General features: G+C 48.3%; 1 protein-coding gene across 1 annotated transcript; it reads left to right on the top strand.

Moving 5' to 3' along the window:
- The first annotated feature begins 1,867 nt into the window (after positions 1 to 1,867).
- EHF (ETS homologous factor) lies at positions 1,868 to 17,946 on the top strand. The gene is made up of 8 exons (XM_008686818.2): positions 1,868 to 1,974; positions 5,644 to 5,889; positions 8,109 to 8,171; positions 10,821 to 10,889; positions 11,010 to 11,078; positions 16,160 to 16,222; positions 17,446 to 17,641; positions 17,731 to 17,946. The coding sequence occupies exons 1-8, from the start codon at positions 1,878 to 1,880 to the stop codon at positions 17,828 to 17,830; spliced, it is 903 nt and encodes a 300-aa protein (XP_008685040.1). The 5' UTR covers positions 1,868 to 1,877; the 3' UTR covers positions 17,831 to 17,946.
- The last annotated feature ends 1,732 nt before the right edge of the window (positions 17,947 to 19,678 follow it).

Genomic DNA, 19,678 nt, shown 5'->3' on the forward strand with positions numbered 1-19,678 from the left:
AGAAGCAAGGAGGTTTCTGGACAGGGAACAGAAGAATCGAAGTAGTCACCTTCTTTAAATTTTTGTGCGGGGAAACTGAGGCCCAAGATTGTTTCTGGTTTGGGTTACCAGAAGGGGAGCAACTCTCCTCCTCATGCCACCTGCTGTAGAGCTGTGCTTTACTTCGTGCCGCGTGCTCCAGGTTTTAGAAGCTCTTTTAACCTCCAACCAACACACACACAGTAGGTATGGTGACTTGCACTCTGCACGTGAGGAAACGGGTTCAGAGAGGGTAGTGATGTGTCTGAGTTAATATGAACCAGCTGGGAAGGGGCAGTGCTTGGAATCAAGCCTGCTCTTTCTGGCTTTGAAGCTCGCGTATATGGTACCACCACACAGAACCCGGCTCGGCCCTCTTCCCGGCCCGTAGTCGGCTGGGGTCCTGTCTTTCCTTCTCCACCTCCTACTTAGGCTGGATTCTGGCCTAACTGCCAAACAACCATGGTGATGTTAATAATCCTCACGAATGTCCTGTTTGGCTTAGCTGGACTCCCAGTCACTGCTCTGTCCCCGGTCCCTGGAACAGTACCCAGCCCATTGTAGGGCGGGTAAATATTTGTTGAATAAATCAATACACGAATGAATTTTGATGCCTCTTTCAGACCCCTTTTCTCCCATCTGAAGCCCTACCTAGAATCAGAGAAGTAGGAGCTAAGTTAGAGGAAGGAGTTTGGGGGGCTGGAACTGCTCTGCTTGACCAATTTCAGTCCTGGGGACGTTGATGACACGCAAGGGTGCAAGATTTCCCCCAAACAGGCAGAAAAGTTTCCATGAGCTGCTGCTCTAAGGCTATGTCCTCTCCCCACCCCAACACTCTAGAAAGAGCAAGTTATCTTTACAGACCCAGGGGGACGCTCAATCGCCTTCTGGAAACAGGCAACTCTTCTTTTGAATGATTGAACTCACTTCCAGGGCTTGAGGCTGAAAGGAGGAGGGTGGCCGGCTTCCTGGTAGGGAACAGTGTAAACCCCGAGCATGGAGGGGACTACTTCTGAAGCGTAACATTTTCACGTAGTTTTAAAAAATCCAAACAGTCCCATGCGAGAAAGGCTCTTCCCCTGTGTCCTTTCCTGAGAAAACGAGAGCAGAAAGTCACCGCCAGGTCAGCTTCGAAGCCTCTGGTATTCTCCAGGGCTCTGAAAGGAGAGAGGAAGCTTGTCAGAAGTTTCACCAGGAAGGAAGGAGAGGGGCAGTGTCTCGTCAGAGAAGCCGACTGATCCCTGATGTGATCATGGAGCCAAATACTGGAGGCGCTCTAGGGACATAGGAGTGAAGTCCTCTGAGATGTGGCCGTGGCCATGGCCTGTGGCTGATGTCTGCACTAAGGAAGCTTGGCTAGGTGTCTGAGTGCAGGGCCACTCCGTCGTGGGGGCTTGTGAACGCCTGATTTCAGATCCGAGTTCCTGCACAGGTGCCGGGGCTGGGCCTCTGCCTGCTTGGATTTTTACTGATTGCAATTCTACTTTGCACAAAATCTCTTTGGCATTTTCACTTTTGTTAAAAAAAAAAATCGTGGCTGCTGGCCAGACTCGCCCTGTGAGCAGGCATTGCATTTTCCTCCTGCTTCATTCCTGATCAGAGATTATTCATTTATGAATGGGTGGCTGTAAAAACTTGCCTCATGCATATGAAAGTTGAACCTGGAAATTTTTAATTGCCCGTGAGTTTTGCTTTTACTGAAAGGACTGTGGTAACATGCTTTGGAGGCAATGGATGGAAGGACAAATTCTTTTTTTTTTTTTTTCCTTCTTCCCGAATTAACTCTATGATCTGTGCTCTCAAATGACGTTTGTCCAGGAGGCCCTGACTGAGTGAACTGTTTGATCCCCTTACAGATCATGATTCTGGAAGGAAGTGGTGTAATGAATCTCAACCCCAGCAACACTCTCCTCCAACAGCAGCCAGCCTGGACAGACGGCTACCCCACGTGCAATGGTAAGGGGACCGAATGGGTGTCAGTGTCATTTCCCTGGGAGGCTTTTCCCTCTGCTGCAATTAGGCTTCGTTTCCCAACTTCATGTTTGAAAAATACAGGTTTTATTCAGCAGCGGTGTGGGGACGAGGGGAAATGGAGAACACTTCATGCTGGAGGTCCCAACGGGCTCTTGGGGCTCCAGACAGAAGCCCATTGGACATTTTCCATTGTTTCCTCCCAAAATTCAAGGCAGCCTGGCAGAGAGCGTGCTAGAAGATATGCCCGAAGGGAAGGCCACCTGTTGATGCTATTAACAGCTTTTGGCTGGGATATCAAGATAGGATAGCGAGAAAAGCGTGTGTGTGTGTGTGTGTGTGTGTGTGTGTGTGTATGTTTGCATGTGTGTGCACACATGTGCATGTGTGTTGAGCAGAAGTTTGGAACTTCAGGAAGACAGGGTTATAGCGGCTTATTCTTTCTGTTTCATTTTCCAGTGACCTCCCTTTGTAAAGGGAGAGATTTGTCAGGAGACCATATGCCTCCCTTTGGTGCTTTAATTTAGAGCCCTTGATCAGAAGAGGGAGGACCTGCTGCTGGGGCTTCCAGAGGGTTTGGGGATCAAGGCCACGGCTTACTGTAGTACCCAACTGAATACAGATGTTGCCGAATCAGGCCCCACACCCCACCGAGAAGGCGCTAGGTCTAGGCCGAAAGCTGTGCATCACACTGCCGTGGGTTTAAGGAGCCCTAGGCCTTCTCCTGCCCCACACTTGCTGATAATCTCCTTGCAGGAGGCCTGCTGCTCTTGCTTCTCCTGAGAAAGGAAGATGGCCTGTCGGTCAGCAGAGTCTGCAAAGCAGGAGGTGGAGGGTAATGGAAGCGTTGTATTCGCCAGCCAGCAAGTGCAGCTCCTCCCCCTTCCATTCGGAACCCCAGTCAAACAAGGTTGGGAAGTGTGGTCAGGTGACCTTCCTTTACTTGGTCACCTGTCCACAAAACTTCTCTCCTCTCTGGGCAGTGAACTTTTCTGTGACTGGTGTCCCCAGGCTGGGCCCTGGATCATGGCAGCATTCCTTCTGTGTACTTTGGAGAAAGCGGGGGCAGTATGTTTAGCAGGGAGTAGAATTTGGGTGCCACTTGTATGTTTTACCTTCCAGAAGCCCCAAAGAAGGCCCAGCTCCTGGTCATGGTTGATGGGGTGAGGGAGGTCAATTGAATAATAGACAAGAGATGCACTCAGGATTTTCATGGCTTCTCCTAGAACTTTGGGAATCTGATGAGTCCCCCAGCAGATGGGGAGAATCCCCCAGTCAACTTGAGACAAAATCCAAGCTCTAACCGGATACAATAGGGGGAACCGTCCTTTAGTCTGGATCATGTGAAGTTGGGAGAGGAAATAGAGAAGCTTGTTGTCGGGTTATTGAGAGTTATTGTCTCTCATTGGCAAACTCAGAGCTGTACTGTCATAGCAGTGTAATTATTTTGGAAAAAAAGATCAAAGCCTCAGAGAGTCACAAAAATACAGCCCATCCTTAAACAGCCGTTTTTGTGAGACACCAAAAAATTGGAGGCACATGGGAATATCCAGCCTAAGTTCCGTGTGTTTGTATATTTGGGAATATTTCTATGTCATGAAATTTTGGAACTAGAGCGTTCCAGTCCTTGCCCCTGTTCCCCACCCCAATTGGCTTCCCCTCCAGGCCCCAAGCAGAGGCTGTAGGGCTGCTTCTGTCTGGCCATGCTGTATGAGGAGTGAAGCACACGCTGTGAGTGGTAGGTGTGACCCATGGCGCCGACCTTCGTGCCTAAATGACGTCCATCTCCTGCTGTTTGTGCTCCTGAGGCCTGGAAGTGGGGATGGATGCAGAGGGGGTGAGCACAAGTGGGACTGAGCTGGAAACATTTCCCCCTTCAGCGTCTCTGGGGGTGTTGAGGGCTACATAATGGCCATTATGGGACTCAAACCTTTGGAGCTCTTTGGCTCCTTGCCACTCAAACTGTATTCATGGACCATCCTCATCACCATTATCACCATCATCATCATCATGTGGCAGCTTGTTAGGAATGCAGAAACTCAGGCCTCACCTCAGATCTATGGAATTTGAATCTGCATTTGAACAATATTCCCTGGTGACTGACAATCACGTCAGATTTTGAGAAGTACTGATCTAGCATGCCTTTGAAGAAAAAAATTAGTGACAGTTTCCTCGCACTCTGTTTTCCTGTTGGTCCATCGTTCAGTTTGTGGGAGTCTCTGCTTGTCGTGTTCGGTTGGATTTCCCTGCTTCAGCCTGGTGGGCTTCAGTAGTGTCTTCCCCTTGTCCCTGCCCCTTGTCTTTCCTGGACGAGAGCTCCTTCCTTTGACCTCTGTTTTCAAGGGGACTGTGAGAGCTCAGCCCTGTTACCATGTCCTCAGAGGATGGCTCTCTCCTCTCCATCCCCTCCCAGGACTTTGGGGTGACTTTGTGAGCATGGGAGAGTCACGTATGTAGAAGTTTAGCCCATATACAGCTCAGCAATATTTATTGGCTTGGATGAACTTGACTTTTTCACTGGTATTTAATTTAACCATCTTGCGAATGCACCTCAGACCCTTCTAGGTTTCTACATGATCTCTTCTTCAGCAACGGATTCCACGAAAGAAATTACAGAGAGCACCTACGATGGCATAGTCTCTGAGGCTGGTTTTGTAGGCAATGCAAAGATGACTAAGCCCGAGTCTCTGACCTGGAGTTTACAATTTACAAAGCAGAATAAGACAGAACCTAGAGATGTGTAAAGTAAAGCAAAACATGACAAACGCCATTAGGAGAAATACCAAGCACATCTGTTGGAGATTCAAGGGACATCGAGCCCTGAATAATAATTTTTTTGGGGGGGAGGGGTCTGTGATGGTGTTATGGGGTGGCCAGAGTCTGCTAACTGGGTAATTATTCAACAGGGACTGACTGGCAGGATACAAACCCGGCTGAAAGAACACGAGAGAAAAAAGGCAGAAGTGATAGGTCACTTGGAGAATAGTTATGAAGAGCCTCAATGCCTGGCTTGGCCATTTTGTACCCAATGTCAGTGACTAATGGGAAGCCCCTGAAGGTAGCTGAGTAGGGAAGTGACGTCACAGTGGCTGTAATAACCAGTGTGGGGCCGGGGTTGATCAGCACAGTTAGCGGGCGGCTAGGCTGGACCACTCTAGAAGCAAAGGCATCATAGAGAAAAAGAATCTTACTCTCAGGCCTCATTTTCGGTTGAAAATGGTCTGAATCTGGGACTATGCATGTGCGTGCATGTGTGTTTGTGTGTGTGTAAGATAGAGTTAAAAGCAGGAGAGAGAAGAGAGAGGAAGGGAACGGTGTGGGTGTGGACAATAGGCTAGTAAGTTGCGGAAACTGTAGCGATGCCTTCGCCTTCCGGGTACTTCGCAGGAGCCAGGGGCGCGCTCACGCGCTCAGAGCATTTCAGCTCCGTGTCCTCCCGGAGCGCCGGGGGCTAAGCAGGGAGGACGTGAGGACGCAGGGGGACCCATTTCTGGGAACCTCCTCTCTAGCGCCTGTTCTGGCTCCGATCCCCCACACGGACGTCCCCCGGCTGGGGTCGTGCCGACGTCGGGCAGCCACGTGATGCCTCCCACGTCCGAGATTATGTCCCGGAAGCACCGCGGGTCGCTCACGGGGCCGCCTCCTGTTTTGCAGTTTCCGGCGGGTTTTTCGGAGGCCAGTGGCATGAAATCCACCCTCAGTACTGGACCAAGTACCAGGTGTGGGAGTGGCTCCAGCACCTCCTGGACACCAACCAGCTGGACGCCAGCTGCATCCCCTTCCAGGAGTTCGACATCAGCGGCGAGCGCCTGTGCGGCATGAGTCTGCACGAGTTCACGCGCGCGGCGGGCGCGGCGGGCCAGCTTCTCTACAGCAGCCTGCAGCACCTCAAGTGGAACGGTGACTATCTCTTCCGGGCAGCGGAGGGCGGGCCCGCCTCCCAGTTACCGTTGCCGGGGCGGGGAAGGAGCGAGGAGGCGGGAGAACAGGCGCAAGTCTAGGGCTCCACGTGTGTCCGGTCCCTCGTGAACCCCAGGTCATTGCATTTCTCCTTCCGGTTGATTTTGGAGGAGACGAAGGCTGGCTGGGAATTCACAGGAGAGGGGCTCTCCGAAGACCGTTTCTTCTCTCCCCTGCACACAGGGTTGGAGGGCTTCGTTCCCAGTCACTTGCTTGTTAAGATCCTCATGGGCGCTTTTTCTTTCTCTAAGCTTTTACGCGGAGGTTCTTAGCTGGGACCTCCGCGCGGTAGGAAGTGATGGAGAATTAATGAGGTCTGTGTGTGTTTGGGGGAGCAGAAGGCTCTCAATATTTCCACAGATTCTTAAAAAGTCCAAAAAAAAAAAAGAGAGATTGAGAGAGAAAAAGAGAGAGAGAGGGTTAGAGTTAATGGTCTGGACACGTGTGGGATGTTTCTGCAGCGATTTCTGGAATCAGTGCTGCCCCAGAGCCCCGAATGGGTCTCTCTGGAGGCCCCACCCAGAGCAGAGGCAAGCTACCCCCTCAAACGCTGTCCATCAGTGATGGTCTCTTCACACACGTTCTCCCCTGGCTTCTAAGACACGATCGGGCAAACAACGCTTCTTGCAGAATGTCTTTGACACTGACATAAGGTTCTTCTGACAGTGCTGATAAAAATAAAGTTAGTTCTTCTGGGAGCTGTGGGCGTCTTGGAAGACAGTAATATTATATAGGATAGTGAGCCGGCCTGTCCACGTCAGAACAGGCATGTCTGTCTTAGCAGAACCTATGTTGGGGCAGGTAGCTGGGACTTTGGGAATCAGGAGGTCCAGGGCTACGAACCAGATTCCGACCCTGACAGCTGCATCACCACTGCGGAGGACCCGGGCTCTGGCCAAGAGGCTGGCAGCTGGGTGGCCATTTTGGATGACCTCATTCAGCTCCCGAGCACTCCCTTCTTCCCATCCGCCTCCCAGAGATGGCTGCTCATTTTTCTTTTACTAGAACCAAACCAAACAAGGCTCTAGAAATAACCCCCAGGAATCTTCAGAGGGAGCAGACTTACACTTGAAGATATAAATATATTTGCCTCCCTTCAATTAGATCCATTCCTTTAAAGCTTTGCCCTGATTGAAGCCTGGGGCAGACAGGCTTGGGAGGCAGAGAGCAAAGGGGTGGTGGCCAACTTTGACCTTCCATCTTTGACCTTCCATTATTTCTTTGGCCCCACTGCATGCTGTTGGTGCCTCTGAATGCCTAATGACCAGATTTCTCTCCTTTGTTTCATTGTTCACCATTTTGTAGACATTCTGTTAGCTTGTATTCACTGAGTGTTTATTTATACTGGACATTCTAAGTGAATTGATTCATTTAATGACCTTATGAAAAAATAAACAGTGTACCCATTTTACAGATGGGAAACCTGAAGGTCAGAGAGGTTAAAGGTATGGCCTCTGCTCCTGAGATATTTATAACCTGGTTGGAGAGGAAAAACATACTAAACTCATTCACATGTGTGTGTATATATGCTTTTAAATTTGATATATAAATATCATATTTTACATATATATAACCAAGAGAGGAGTTGCAAGGCATAAAAAAGAGGAGAATCACTTCATTTATGTGGACATATCTCATAGATTGGATCTAATCAAGGTGGGTGATTACATTTAAAATCAAAGAAGAATCAAGCTGGTGAAAATGGTTTCTCCTGGATTTTCGTTTTCAGCCTGTATCCTGTTAGTAGGGGAAAGCACTTTAGAGGCCATTTGCTGACTTTATCTGGTTTGATCCCCTCCATTTACAGATGCACTAACCAAGAAAGGCCAAGTGCCTTGCAACTCTTGGTGGGAAAACTGGCCTTCTGACTTCTTAAGTTCTATTTCCACCATCCCGGGACGGCTTTCCTCTACCAGGCCAAATAACTGCATTGGAAGTAGATGTCCTAGCTACTGCTTTTCTGGGCCAGGGACTCCAGGCTCCAGTTTGTAGACACTGAGAGGAAAGCCCCTGGCCTCAGCACATGGAGGTAGACAGGTGGCAGGACTGGCAGAAGCTCTTCCAAGAAGCCAGCTCTGTCCTGGTGGACATTTTCGGGGCTCGTTTAAGTTCTGGCGCCATGTGGGCCGGCTCTGACTTCCCCCATCTGTCCTTCACAGGCCAGTGCGGCAGCGACCTATTCCAGTCCACACACAATGTCATTGTCAAGACAGAACAAACCGGTGAGTAGCAGCAGACAAACGGAGCCAACTTGGGAGGCAAAGCCCAGGGGGAGGGCAGTTGGGAGGCAGACGGGAGAGTGTGGGAGCAGGACGAATCCAGTGCTCTAGCAGGAAGCCAAGGGATGTTTCTTCCCTGGCTCTCTCCAATGAGCCGCCGCACCGTGAGTCTTGTTCCTTGCCTTGGGGGCCAGGGACTGCCAAGTCTTTCAATCTAGACTGAAGCTGTCCACACTTCTGGGCCTCCTGCTACTGGTTAGGGCATCATCCAGGCTTGGGTCCAGGAGCTGGGGAAAACTCAGGGTCTGGGTGGGCCTCCTTCTCACATAAAGAGAGTCAGGGTCTTGGGCTGGGCCAAGTTAGGAGAAGCAAGGGGAGAGAAGAGAAAGGTCCAGTGTCTCTTCCTCACTCCTCCCTCGGTGGGAGTGCATTTCACAAGAAGGAGGAAGCTACAGACTCCCTGTTGTAGTTACCGTAGCTTCTGGAAGGCTTGGGGGCCGTCCAAGAGCAGCTGCAGAACCCACTCCCTGCCTCAAGTACACTTTTAGACAGATGACGCTCTTCTAGGCTCTGAGTAAGGTCTGCAGTCTCCTAGGATCTGTGTTTATGTTTTGTTCTCCTTCCCTCGTTCAATCGGTCCTCCTTGTCTGTCCCAAATTTTTCTCCTGGGAACCCACTGGACCTGCACCAGGAGGAGGGGCGCAGGCAGTAACTGCCTGGAGAAATGTGCCCCAGGGCCTCTCACCTATCAGAGCTCCTTGCATATTGACCTTTGGCCTATGACCTCTCAGTCCGGGGAGAGCTCTGCAAGTCCCCCAGCCAGTCCCCTGGCCTTGATTAAATTGGGCTGCTGCTGCTGCTCCAGGGTTACTCCCCACATCCACAGCAGTGAGATTGTGAGCCACGTGGGATGTCCGAGGTTGCCAGGCCTCCCTGGGGCTCTCGTGCGAGTCACCAAGGACGAATTTGACCCGAGGTGATTTGTGAGTTGCTAGGGGCTGATATTGGCCCCATGCAGTTATTGACTCTTTTATAAGGGGCTAGTCACCATTATTAAAGAAAAAGCAATAGCTGCTAAGCATGTTAATTAGGTCTTCCTAGCCTTGCCCTTCCCCCCACAAAGGCCAGGGTTTGGGTTCCCGGGATGGCCTGTGTTTCTGGGCCTGACTGCCCTAGAGGGAGACACAGGACTTGGCCCAGAGGCTGGGGCTCCACCCCCACTCCCACTGGACCTGAGAGTGAGCCCCACTGGAGAAGCCAGCTGGTATTGGAGAGGACCCAAATAACTTGGTAATTCCTCCTTGACCATCCAGACATTCTCGTGTTGCCAGTTCAGAAAAGCTGAGCCAAGGGGTGGAGAAGGTCCACTCCTAGAAGGAGGGGAGAAGAAGCTCTTAGAGGGGCCAACACCCCCCAGACCTTTTCGGTTCAGTTTGTTTTCAGAGACAACAACAGGTGTACGAGGTGACCCAATGAGGAGAGAGGGTGTAACCCCAAGAGATTGGGCTTGGGGTGCCCAAACACGTAGCTATTAGTTAAAATACCAGCTAAATCCCTATGTCGTAAACAGGAGGACTTAGCCAGTGAGTCAGGTTTTATACTATTTATGCTATAAAAACAAAATGAAACTCGGCCAGTGGCTTACCACCCTGACCCTGAAATTCAGAACACAGACAGGAGGAGAGCTGAGGGCAGCCTCCGTATGTGAAGAGGGGAAAGCAGGAAGTTCCTGGTGGGGACGAGGTGAGAGCTCCTGCCAGGTCTCACAGCTCTTGGCCAGGAAAGAAAATGCTTCCGTTGGAGATCAGCCTAGATGTGGGGGTTGTGTAGGAGTTGGGCTTCATTTGGGGAAGGTAGATGGGAGTTTCCTCTGAATCTGAAATCCAAAGAGTCAGACATGCTTACCCAGCACACTGCAGGGGTGGGGTGGGGGGAGAGGGAGCGCGCTTCTTCTCCAAGATGAGGCAATGGGGCCTCAGTCTTTTGCTTGATTTGGTGACACTCTTTTCTTCTTCTCCTCTGTTTTGTTTGGAGAATTTTGTGTCACCCCTTATGTTAATTGGAGAAATCCTGAAGGGAGGGGGCTGTCACCCAACCAGAGGGGAAGCTTCTGGAATTTCAGCCATGAAGACACGGTGATGAAAACTGACTAGACTTTCCTGAAAGAAACATTAATTCCCCCAGGAAGATATTTCTAGGAAATGACGCTCATTAATTAGGAACTATTTGTCCTTAACAATTTCTTTTCCTAATGTAAAAATATTCTGATGATTATACAGTAGCATGTAAGACGATTCCAGGCTCCCGAGCCCCCTCCCTGCTGTGTGCATACTGGGAAAATTCCCAGGAGGCCGAAGCATTGTTCTAGGACAGGGTCTCACTACGTTATTCCCTCACTTCCCTAAAGAGGCAGCGGGTGTAGGACACACACGGTTGGGACCATAACAAAGCCCATTTCCCATAGGATGCTGGAAGAGAAAGGAATTAACATTCTTAGAAAGTAGCACGTGGTAGAAGCAGAATCTTATCCTTCCTCTCTGTGGACCACCCGCTAGGTCCAACACGTCTCTGATGAGCCGTGAGTTAGAAAAGGCAAGCTCATCACCCAGGGGAAGATGATTGCTGACCATTCCCATTTTCTGTCTTTTGTAGACCCTTCCATCATGAACACCTGGAAAGAAGAAAACTATTTATATGACACCAACTATGGTAGCACAGTAGGTAACTAACTCCCCAACACTTACGGACCTTCGAGATTCTTCGTATTCTGTTTTCTAACAGCCACGAAGTTATATTGTAAGGAGGGGTCTCTTAATGTCGTTTATCATTTCATTGCTGCAGATTTGTTGGATAGCAAGACGTTCTGTCGGGCCCAGATCTCCATGACAAGCGCGGGTCACCTTCCTGTCGGTGAGTTGTCCTGACATCAGGGGCTGAGGGCGCCTCATGCAAGTGCTTGCTGAGAATTACTCAGAATTACAACACCCTATGTTTCCACTTTGCTGGAGTTTTTCTCGTTAAAAGACTGGGAAGGAATGGAGTTACTGTTTTTAAAAGGCCTTCTTTTGAGCCAATATTTGTACGTTGAAAATGACTAGCAAGGAAGCCTCTAGGAAAAGTGTTTGTCTCCTGTGAAACCAAGTCACTCTCTTGTGACAACAACAACTCCTTTCAGTGAAAGCTTGCTCTTGGGAAATTATCTGATAAAACTGTTCAGCCATGGGTATACATATGGGGGAAGAAGGCTGTATTTAATTTTCAACAATCTATCTCTGACTTAGAGAAAGAATACCTCAAAGTGGACTTCAGAGGTCGGTGATCTCTGGGTAGTGGGGTAGCTGTCGGAAATTTCTAGAACCCTGGCTATCACAGATCAGCTTTTAAGCCTGACCCTGATGACTCATCAGGGCTCTCTGATTAGTCAGACCACCTGCGCTTTATGAATTGTGTTCACATTAGTTGTGTTTGGTTAAGATTGGATGCAACCGGGGTCTATCCTTGACTTGCAGTCAAGGTTCCCCTGAAAGGGTTGTTCCATCGGGAGTCTGGAGAAGGGCTTTCAGACGATCCTTCCTTCTCCCCTTACAAAGAGGCACATTGGCGCGTGCCCTGTGAGCATGAGTGCACTGGGGAGGTGAACAGAGGGTTTCATGGTGTCCCTTGACCTGGGTGCGAACTCATAAAACTGCTTGGGTCTATGGAATTTGGAGCTTAGACTTGTCATGAGTTAATTGCTCTTTTCCCGGAATTGAAGTTGGGCATCTTCAGAATTGGGATTTAAACGCACGCTTGTGAAAGAACTTGGAGTCACACAGCCTCTCCTCCCCCGAAACCTCCCCTCGTTTTTGCTTTTGTTCAGTGTGTTTTTAAGAACCGAAATAATGAAGTTGGAGGTTTTTTGGTGTCAAACCCCTTGAATGAAGCAGGGCTGGGAGCCAGTGTCGATGCTTCTGGAATGAAGGTTAAGAATGGAGGCCAATTCATTTCTCGACTTCCCCCTCCCCCAGTGGGCACAGCATTATGTGTCACGCTCAGCATTTGTTCAGCTTAGGAAACGGATCAGATACTGAAAAGGCTCTGCAGTGGGTTTGCCGTTCTGAGGGATCTGAGCCAATCGGGGGAAATTTCTGCAGCAATCATTGCCACCCAGTCAAGACCGAGGGTTTCAGAGCCGCGGAAACCACCCGGTCACACTCTGACTTCCTCTCACACCTTGTAAGGTGTTTCCTCCCACGTCCTTCCGGTTGCATCTCTGGCTTATGGCAAAAGATTGCAGCTAAGAATAAACTTGCACTGACCACTTCCTGAGCCTCGAGGGTTGTTGGGTCCTGAGGCACCTGGAAAACCTAAAAGCCATAGTCACAGCTCTCCTGCCCTCACAGCCGCCCATCTCTCTTCTGTATCCTGACTTACCTTCTAGAATCTCAGCATCCATAGGGTCCAGTTCTGCTTTCATATTTGCAGCAATAGGGAACTCACTGTCCCCTTATTCCATTTTTGAATAATCCTTAAAACGGGCTTTATAGATCTGCACTCCTTTCCCTCCCTTGATCCTGGATTCCCTTGTCCCCCATTCCTATCCTTCAACTGTAACACGGTGAACAAATCCAGGACCTTTACCAGAATTATGACTGGTAGAATCAACTCAGTGTTGGGGGCTGGAAGCTTCTGGAGGGCTGAGGGATAGTTAATTACAGCCTTGCATGGGTCCATGCCTTCCAGAAAGGTTTAGTCTCTACTGGATGGGACCAGAACACCTAAAAAAGGACTTTTATCATTTGTCTGAGTCTTTAGCTTTCAAGTTCCCATGGAATTGAGTGCAGTTAAATATCTTCCTATGTTTTAATGCAAGTTACAAGCCAAGCGAAGGCGAGGCCCCACGTAAACTGATGCCCTCTGTGATAAACGCAGGTGGGGAAGCGGGCTTTGTTTGGATTTCTCTGCCATCTGCCCATTTCACAAAATGGCTGCTGCCAGTGTTCCTGATCGGCCCGATAGTCCTCGAGCCAATCACGCCAACCCGGGCTTGATGTGTTTATCCACTGACTCGTTGAGCCTAGAGCTAGGGTGGCATGGTCTATTATAACACTGACATTTGTATATCCCGTAAAGAAATGGCTCACAGCTGAATCACATGCAAATGCTTCTAATCTTTGCTTCTTGCGAAGCGGCTTAGCTGAAGTCATGCTCTGGAACTTGCGTCATACGCCAGTGGCTTGGTGCTCCCCTTGCCCAGACTGGACCTTGGCCCGAGGTGCCTGGGAGCAGAGCGAGAGAAAGCCGAGCTGGACGACTTCCCCAGAGCAAGCCATTATTTTACAAGAGTGAATCACTCAGCCACACGGCTAACTTCAAAGGTTTTGACTTTTATTTTAGGGTGAGGGGAAGACACAGGGGGAGAGGCCATCGTATTCAAGTGAGGTTTCAGATCAAAAGACTTCAGTGCGAAGGCAGGTCAGTGATCCCACAGCTTGCCCACACACACGGGGGACAGGAAGAGGAGGCTGGAAGAAATCCGAGTTTTCTTTTGCCTTTGGCTGCATAATCCTCCATATTATGACAGAAACATTTTTATTGGGGGATTTATTTTGTTCTCTGTTTTTTGGTTTTTCTTTGAAGCTGGATGGAAGTCCAGTCTGGGTAAATGGCTGACGTCTCACATTCCCTCACGGTCTGTCTGGTCTCGGGTCTTTAAGTCTAGAGTCCACGGACTCGTTAAATGAGCCTAAACCCCTGAAGCTGTTTACAGATTCTCACGAGTGTACAATTATGTGCATTTTTCTGGGGAGAGGGTCCAAGGTTTCTATCTTATTCACAAAGGTACCTTAGCCCCTAAAGTAACTCATTCTATGTCAGCTCGGAACCTCTAACAGTGATGGAGGCCCATAAGCCGGGAGACACTTGGGTTTTTCTGAATTCAACCCTGGCTCTGAGATCATGGCCCTGCATCCCTCCTGGATGCCATTGGAATTTGAGCTTTGCTTGTGGCCTACTGGGTAAATGCCACTCTTTGTCTGCAGAACAACGCGGCCCTGTCAGAGTGATGTATCACTTGGAAACCGGGGTGAGTGCCAGACCTGTCGCAATATGGTCACATCCTGATGGGGTGTTGCAACCTCACCCTGAAACCTACAGGGCAAGAGAGTGGAGCCTCCTTGCATTTCCTGCGAATTTGCCCTTCCAGATTTCAGAGAAACCCAAGTCAGGTGCAGGCCCTCCTGCTGACAATGCCAGGGGAGAGATTCTTTGCCCGAAGAAGAGGTTTCTCAGCTAACCAGAGCTTATGAAATCCCTGTCCTCCTTGTACCGTGGCTCACGGAGAAACGGCCGGGAATGCTGAGTTGTGACGAGCTGGGTGCTCTTGTTGGTGACTGTGCATGCACATATGCCCATGCACGCTGGGAAATCCAGAATCATCGAGTTGAAATTACTTTTTCCCACTAACTCGAGCATTAGAGAACTGAGCCTGATTCTTGGCAGGGAAGACTTCTGTGAAATCTGTTATGTGCCTTCGCCTCTGGAATTGGCACTGAATGATGGTTGAGACTGAAGCCTCTGGATTCAAATTGTGTGTGTTGACAATGTGGCTCCACTTTCAGGCCGTGTGACTTGACGAGTCACCTGACCTCTCTGTGTCTCAGCTCCTGCACAGATCTTTGGATAGTACCCACCTCAGAAGGTTATCGAGTGAAGTGAATAGGTCATTCATGCACAAAGCGTAGCACAGTGCAAGGTACACAGTAAGCGCTCAATAAACAGTAGTATTCTTCTTCACCATTTTATTTAGGAGCTATTGGTTATTCTAACTTTTTTGAACCGTGAACCACTCTTGACAATGAAATGAATGCCATGGGTCCCATGGGTCCTCTCCATTCGCATGCAGTTTCAGTCAGTCCGTAATGCCCTTGAAGGCCACACAGGGATCAGCAAACCCCAGCCGAGGAAGACCCGATGTACGCTGAGAGCCACGTTTTGCTGGCCCAGTTTCTTACCAGGACTGGCTTGTATTTAGGGACTACTCTGTATTCAAAGTGCTGCGTTACTGATTGAGAGGTTTTTTGGTAAGACCTGCCTTGGTCTTCCTGACACCTGAAGCGTCCATTCACACAAACACACACACACACACACACACACACACACACAGTGCTAGACCATTTATTTTTCTTTTTAAGAAGTTTCATTTCACCGGATCTGCCTCTGTCATCTTGTCTTTGGTGATACTCACAAGGGTTACCATAATGAGTCATTTGTTAAACTAATCTGTGTTTCCATAGTCCACTGGTGGCCCTCTGTACTGAGCGCAGGCCAGTCAATGGCCCCTTTGTCAGACTGATTAAAATGTAACTTTGCATGCCAAAAAAGGGCACTCCTCTGGCTTAAAAGCCATTTTTCTTTGTTATAAGTGTTTACATTCTGTATTATGTAAAAAAAAAAAATTTCACACCCATGCACACACACACACACACACACACACAACTTCTTTCAATGACCTAAATCCTTCAATGGCTTCCTATTTCTCTCAGAATAAAGCTAAAATCCAAAGAGTCCCACAAAGCCTTACTGATCTCAACCTCTGCCCTTTTTCACAGTCACACTGGCTTCCTTCTATTCTGTGACTGTATCAAACGCATACTGACCTCAGGGCCTTTGCATTTACTGTTCTTATTCGTAGACGGTTCTTCTGCGAGCTCTCTGCGTGGCTGGCTGTCTCCCTCACATCTTCTGGTCCCCTTCTCTGAGAGGTCTTCTGTGATCACCTTATATTTAATTGCAAAGTATTTACACCTTCACACTTCTATGCCCATTTCTTACCCTGCAAGATTTTTCTTCATAGTACTTATCATCTGTTTTGTTTTGCTCGTATACGACACACGCAAACAGTGCCAGGCATGTGGTAGGCGCTCAGTAAATATTGGTTAAATGCGTGGATGAATGAGTGGCAATGACTGTAGGAAATAGGTAAACTAAGCATCTCCCATTGTTCCTTTTAGCAGAATCACCTGAGATGAAAAAGGAGCAAGACCACCCAGCAAAGCCCCACACCAAAAAGCACAGTAAGTTGGCTGGCTTTCAGATGCCTGCTGCCCCTTCCCTTCAGGGCGGGTGTAACTGAAGGCCCCTAGGTTTGAGGCAAATACTGCCTCTGCCTGTCACTTCCACTTCTTCGTCTCAGCCTGTTTAGGGTGAGACCGTGAGGGCATCACTTGCAGGCAAAGTAAGCCCCTCTGCAGTTTCTCGAAGTGGAGAGCCACTGGATATTTCCTCCTTGTGCTGTTCTATTTGTTCTAAAACTGAGATCCCAGTGAATGAGAACTGCTGCAGGCACAAGATTAGCAGTTTCCTTCTCTCCAGAAAAATAGATGGGAAGAGAAGATGGGAAGAAAGAATGGAGATGTATTCTTTTTTCTTTTGTTGATTGTTGGCTTCCTACCTTTGTTGAGTGATTGATCCAAGAAAGGACTGTTTACTCTTAATATTCAACAGTGTTCTTTGGAAGTAGTCTTTCCCCCAGTAATAAAACTTTATGAAAATATATGAATTCTCAGAGACGTGGAGGGGAAGGCTCAGAAAGAATTCAACTGGACACTGTTACTATTTGCTACTCCATGTCGCTCCGCAGAATTGAATGAACAGAGCATGATAAACAGCTGGGAGGTGTTGTGTCGTGTGGGTCTTGGGGGGTCAGGTAGGATTTGGTTGCTAATCTTATTGGAGTAGCTGCTTCATTGTCAAATTGGCCCCCTCACCTCCTACCAAACCCTGCCCCAATATATTCTAGGAGTTAAAGTTCTAGAGCCTTTTTGATGTGCATTTGACTGAACCACAGTCTCTGGGTGAGAATGCTTTACTTGGGCTGAGGTTCTAAATGGAAGTGGTTGAAATTTGCTTTTCTGGGAAATGACAGATGACAAGGAATCCTGAACAATTCATCAACAGTAATGAAAAGAGACACCCCCCTGGCATAGGAGGTCTAAGACCTGTTCCTTGGTCTTAGCTTTACCACTAGCTTATTGGGGGATCTTGGTCAAGTCACGTGAATTCTCTGTGTCTCAGTTTCCTGATGTAAAAACTAAAAAAATGTGCTAGTTCATTCTCAAATACCCCCCCTTTTTTTTAGATAAAATATTTGGTGATTCTCTGATCCGACTGTGCTGGTGGATAGGGGAAAATTGAGCGTGTCCTCCTTGATGGGAGATATTGCAACTCTATGCTTCCTCTGCCCCTTCTTTGCTGTGACTTTGGCCATTAATAAATTCCTTTTCCAACTCGTCCTCAGATCCACGAGGGACTCACTTATGGGAATTCATCCGTGACATCCTTCTGAACCCAGACAAGAACCCAGGGTTAATCAAGTGGGAAGATCGGTCTGAGGGCATCTTCAGGTTCTTGAAATCAGAGGCTGTGGCTCAGCTATGGGGCAAAAAGAAGAACAACAGCAGCATGACCTATGAAAAACTCAGCCGAGCGATGAGGTGAGGCGTTTCCAGCCCTGACCGTGACCGCTTCTTCCCCCGGCAGTCTTTGTCAGACCGGCCACCTTACGTGATGTCTTTTGTTACAGATATTACTACAAAAGAGAAATTCTGGAACGCGTAGACGGACGGAGGCTGGTATATAAATTTGGGAAGAATGCACGTGGATGGCGAGAAAATGAAAACTAAACCTGCCAACACGTTGAACACAAACCCAAACATTCCCCCAAATGATAGCAAGCCAAGAGCTCCTGGACAGAAGTATTCCAAAGACTACTTTTCTCTAATATTTATGTACCTTGAGGGGGAAAAACATCCACTTCTAATGGGAAGAAGGAACACTACAGTTTATAAAATTATTTTGTTACTTTGAAGTATGTCCTATATGGGGAACCAACGTACACAGTTTTCTGTGAAATCTGATGCTGTATGTGGTCGTGATTTGTTTTTGCCTCTATTGTGAAGTTCCTTTCCACTGCAAGAAGAGCAGGATTTGTAACCTTGTGCTTCTTGCTAAGAGAAAGAAAAAAAAATTAGAGGGCATTAAATGTTTTTATATGCAAAATGATTAGGAAAAGGTGACGTGTCCTCTGCGCATGAGCACCCGCGTGGCCTCATCAGGAGAGGAGGGCGGGGTTGCCAGGATGAACTCCAAGGTCTCAGATCGACAGGGTGACCCCGAGGATGCTGGCAGGTTTAACCTGACCTTTAGGAGCCAGTGAGTGGAGCATGAAGACTTCCAGAATCCAAGTGAACTCTAATCACTGCATAATCACATGACCTGCAATGCTTAAATCAGCGAGAATAATGGTGAAGGCTTTCTACTCATTCGAGAATGATTTACCTGATGCCGAGGCTGTCTCTCTCCCTCCCTCTTCGATGACCGGGGGAAAAATTTCAAATGACATCTCTGCTCACTTCTAGGTATTTAAGAGAGGGTCTAGCCTTGGTTGTTTTTAATCCCAGTTGTTCAAAATAAATGGGAAAAAGGAGGTGGTGATGAGTTTGCGCTTGTATTCCTATAGCCCATCGATTCCTGATTAGCAAAACGGACATTTTTGGCTGAGTAATTCTTTGTTGTGCATGATTTGGCTATCTTGCGCATTGTACGGTGTTTAGCAGTATCTGTGCCCTTTACCCACTGGATGCCAGTTGCACTCCCATCCCCAAAGCTGTGACATCTTCAGGCATTGCAAGATGTCCCTTGAGGGGCACCATTGTCCTTGACTGAGAACCACTGATGTAGCCTGCTGAGAGGAAGATAGTGATTTACTCACAGAACAAAAATATGTGTAGATCTTTCAGTCCCTAGAGTGAAGTAAAAGCAAGACTTCAAAGTCAACCAATTTTTAAGTTTTAAAATGTTAGAGACAATGGTAATTTTAGAAATGGGAAATCTAGAGGGAATTTTCAGCATCCCGAATGAGAGCCAGAGTCAGATAAATTAAACACAGTAATGTAGCAAGAATTATAATAGAAGACATTTCACTAGAATGACAAAGCAGAGTAAAAATTACATTGCAAAAGAAAATGCTGAGAGAAGAATGAGAGGGAGAGGGAGATCCACAGAAAATCTTTCCTCTTTGGATGACCACTTTCCTGTCTTAGCTGGACTCATCCCAAAGTGAACGGTGTGTTGCCTAGATTTGTGTCCAGAGGATTTTTTTTTTTAAGGCAGAGAAAGGAAAGGTAGATGGAAGAGAAACAGGTCAGTTCAGGAGCTGTGGTCAGTCGGAAGTTGGGAATTTCTTCAGTGGAATAGTTCTGGAGATTTATCACGGGGTCCTGCAGCCTGGGAGAAGCAGGAGCCTACAGACACTTTGAAAATGGGTTTGAACACCCAGACCCCTTTTGCACCTTTTCTTTTGGCTCCCAACGTCCTTGGCCTTCTCCCCTCTTTTGCCTCTCTACCTTGAGCAACAATATGGGGATGGAGAGGGCCGATTTCCTCAACGAATGGAGCACCGACTACCGTGTCTTACGCAGCAAAGGTGAGCGAGTCATAGTCTAAGGTTGCAAAGTGTTTGTAATGTATTC

The sequence above is a fragment of the Ursus maritimus genome, unplaced genomic scaffold (assembly GCF_017311325.1).
Source record: "Ursus maritimus isolate PB19 unplaced genomic scaffold, ASM1731132v1 scaffold_23, whole genome shotgun sequence".
In the NCBI taxonomy this organism is placed as follows: domain Eukaryota; kingdom Metazoa; phylum Chordata; class Mammalia; order Carnivora; family Ursidae; genus Ursus; species Ursus maritimus.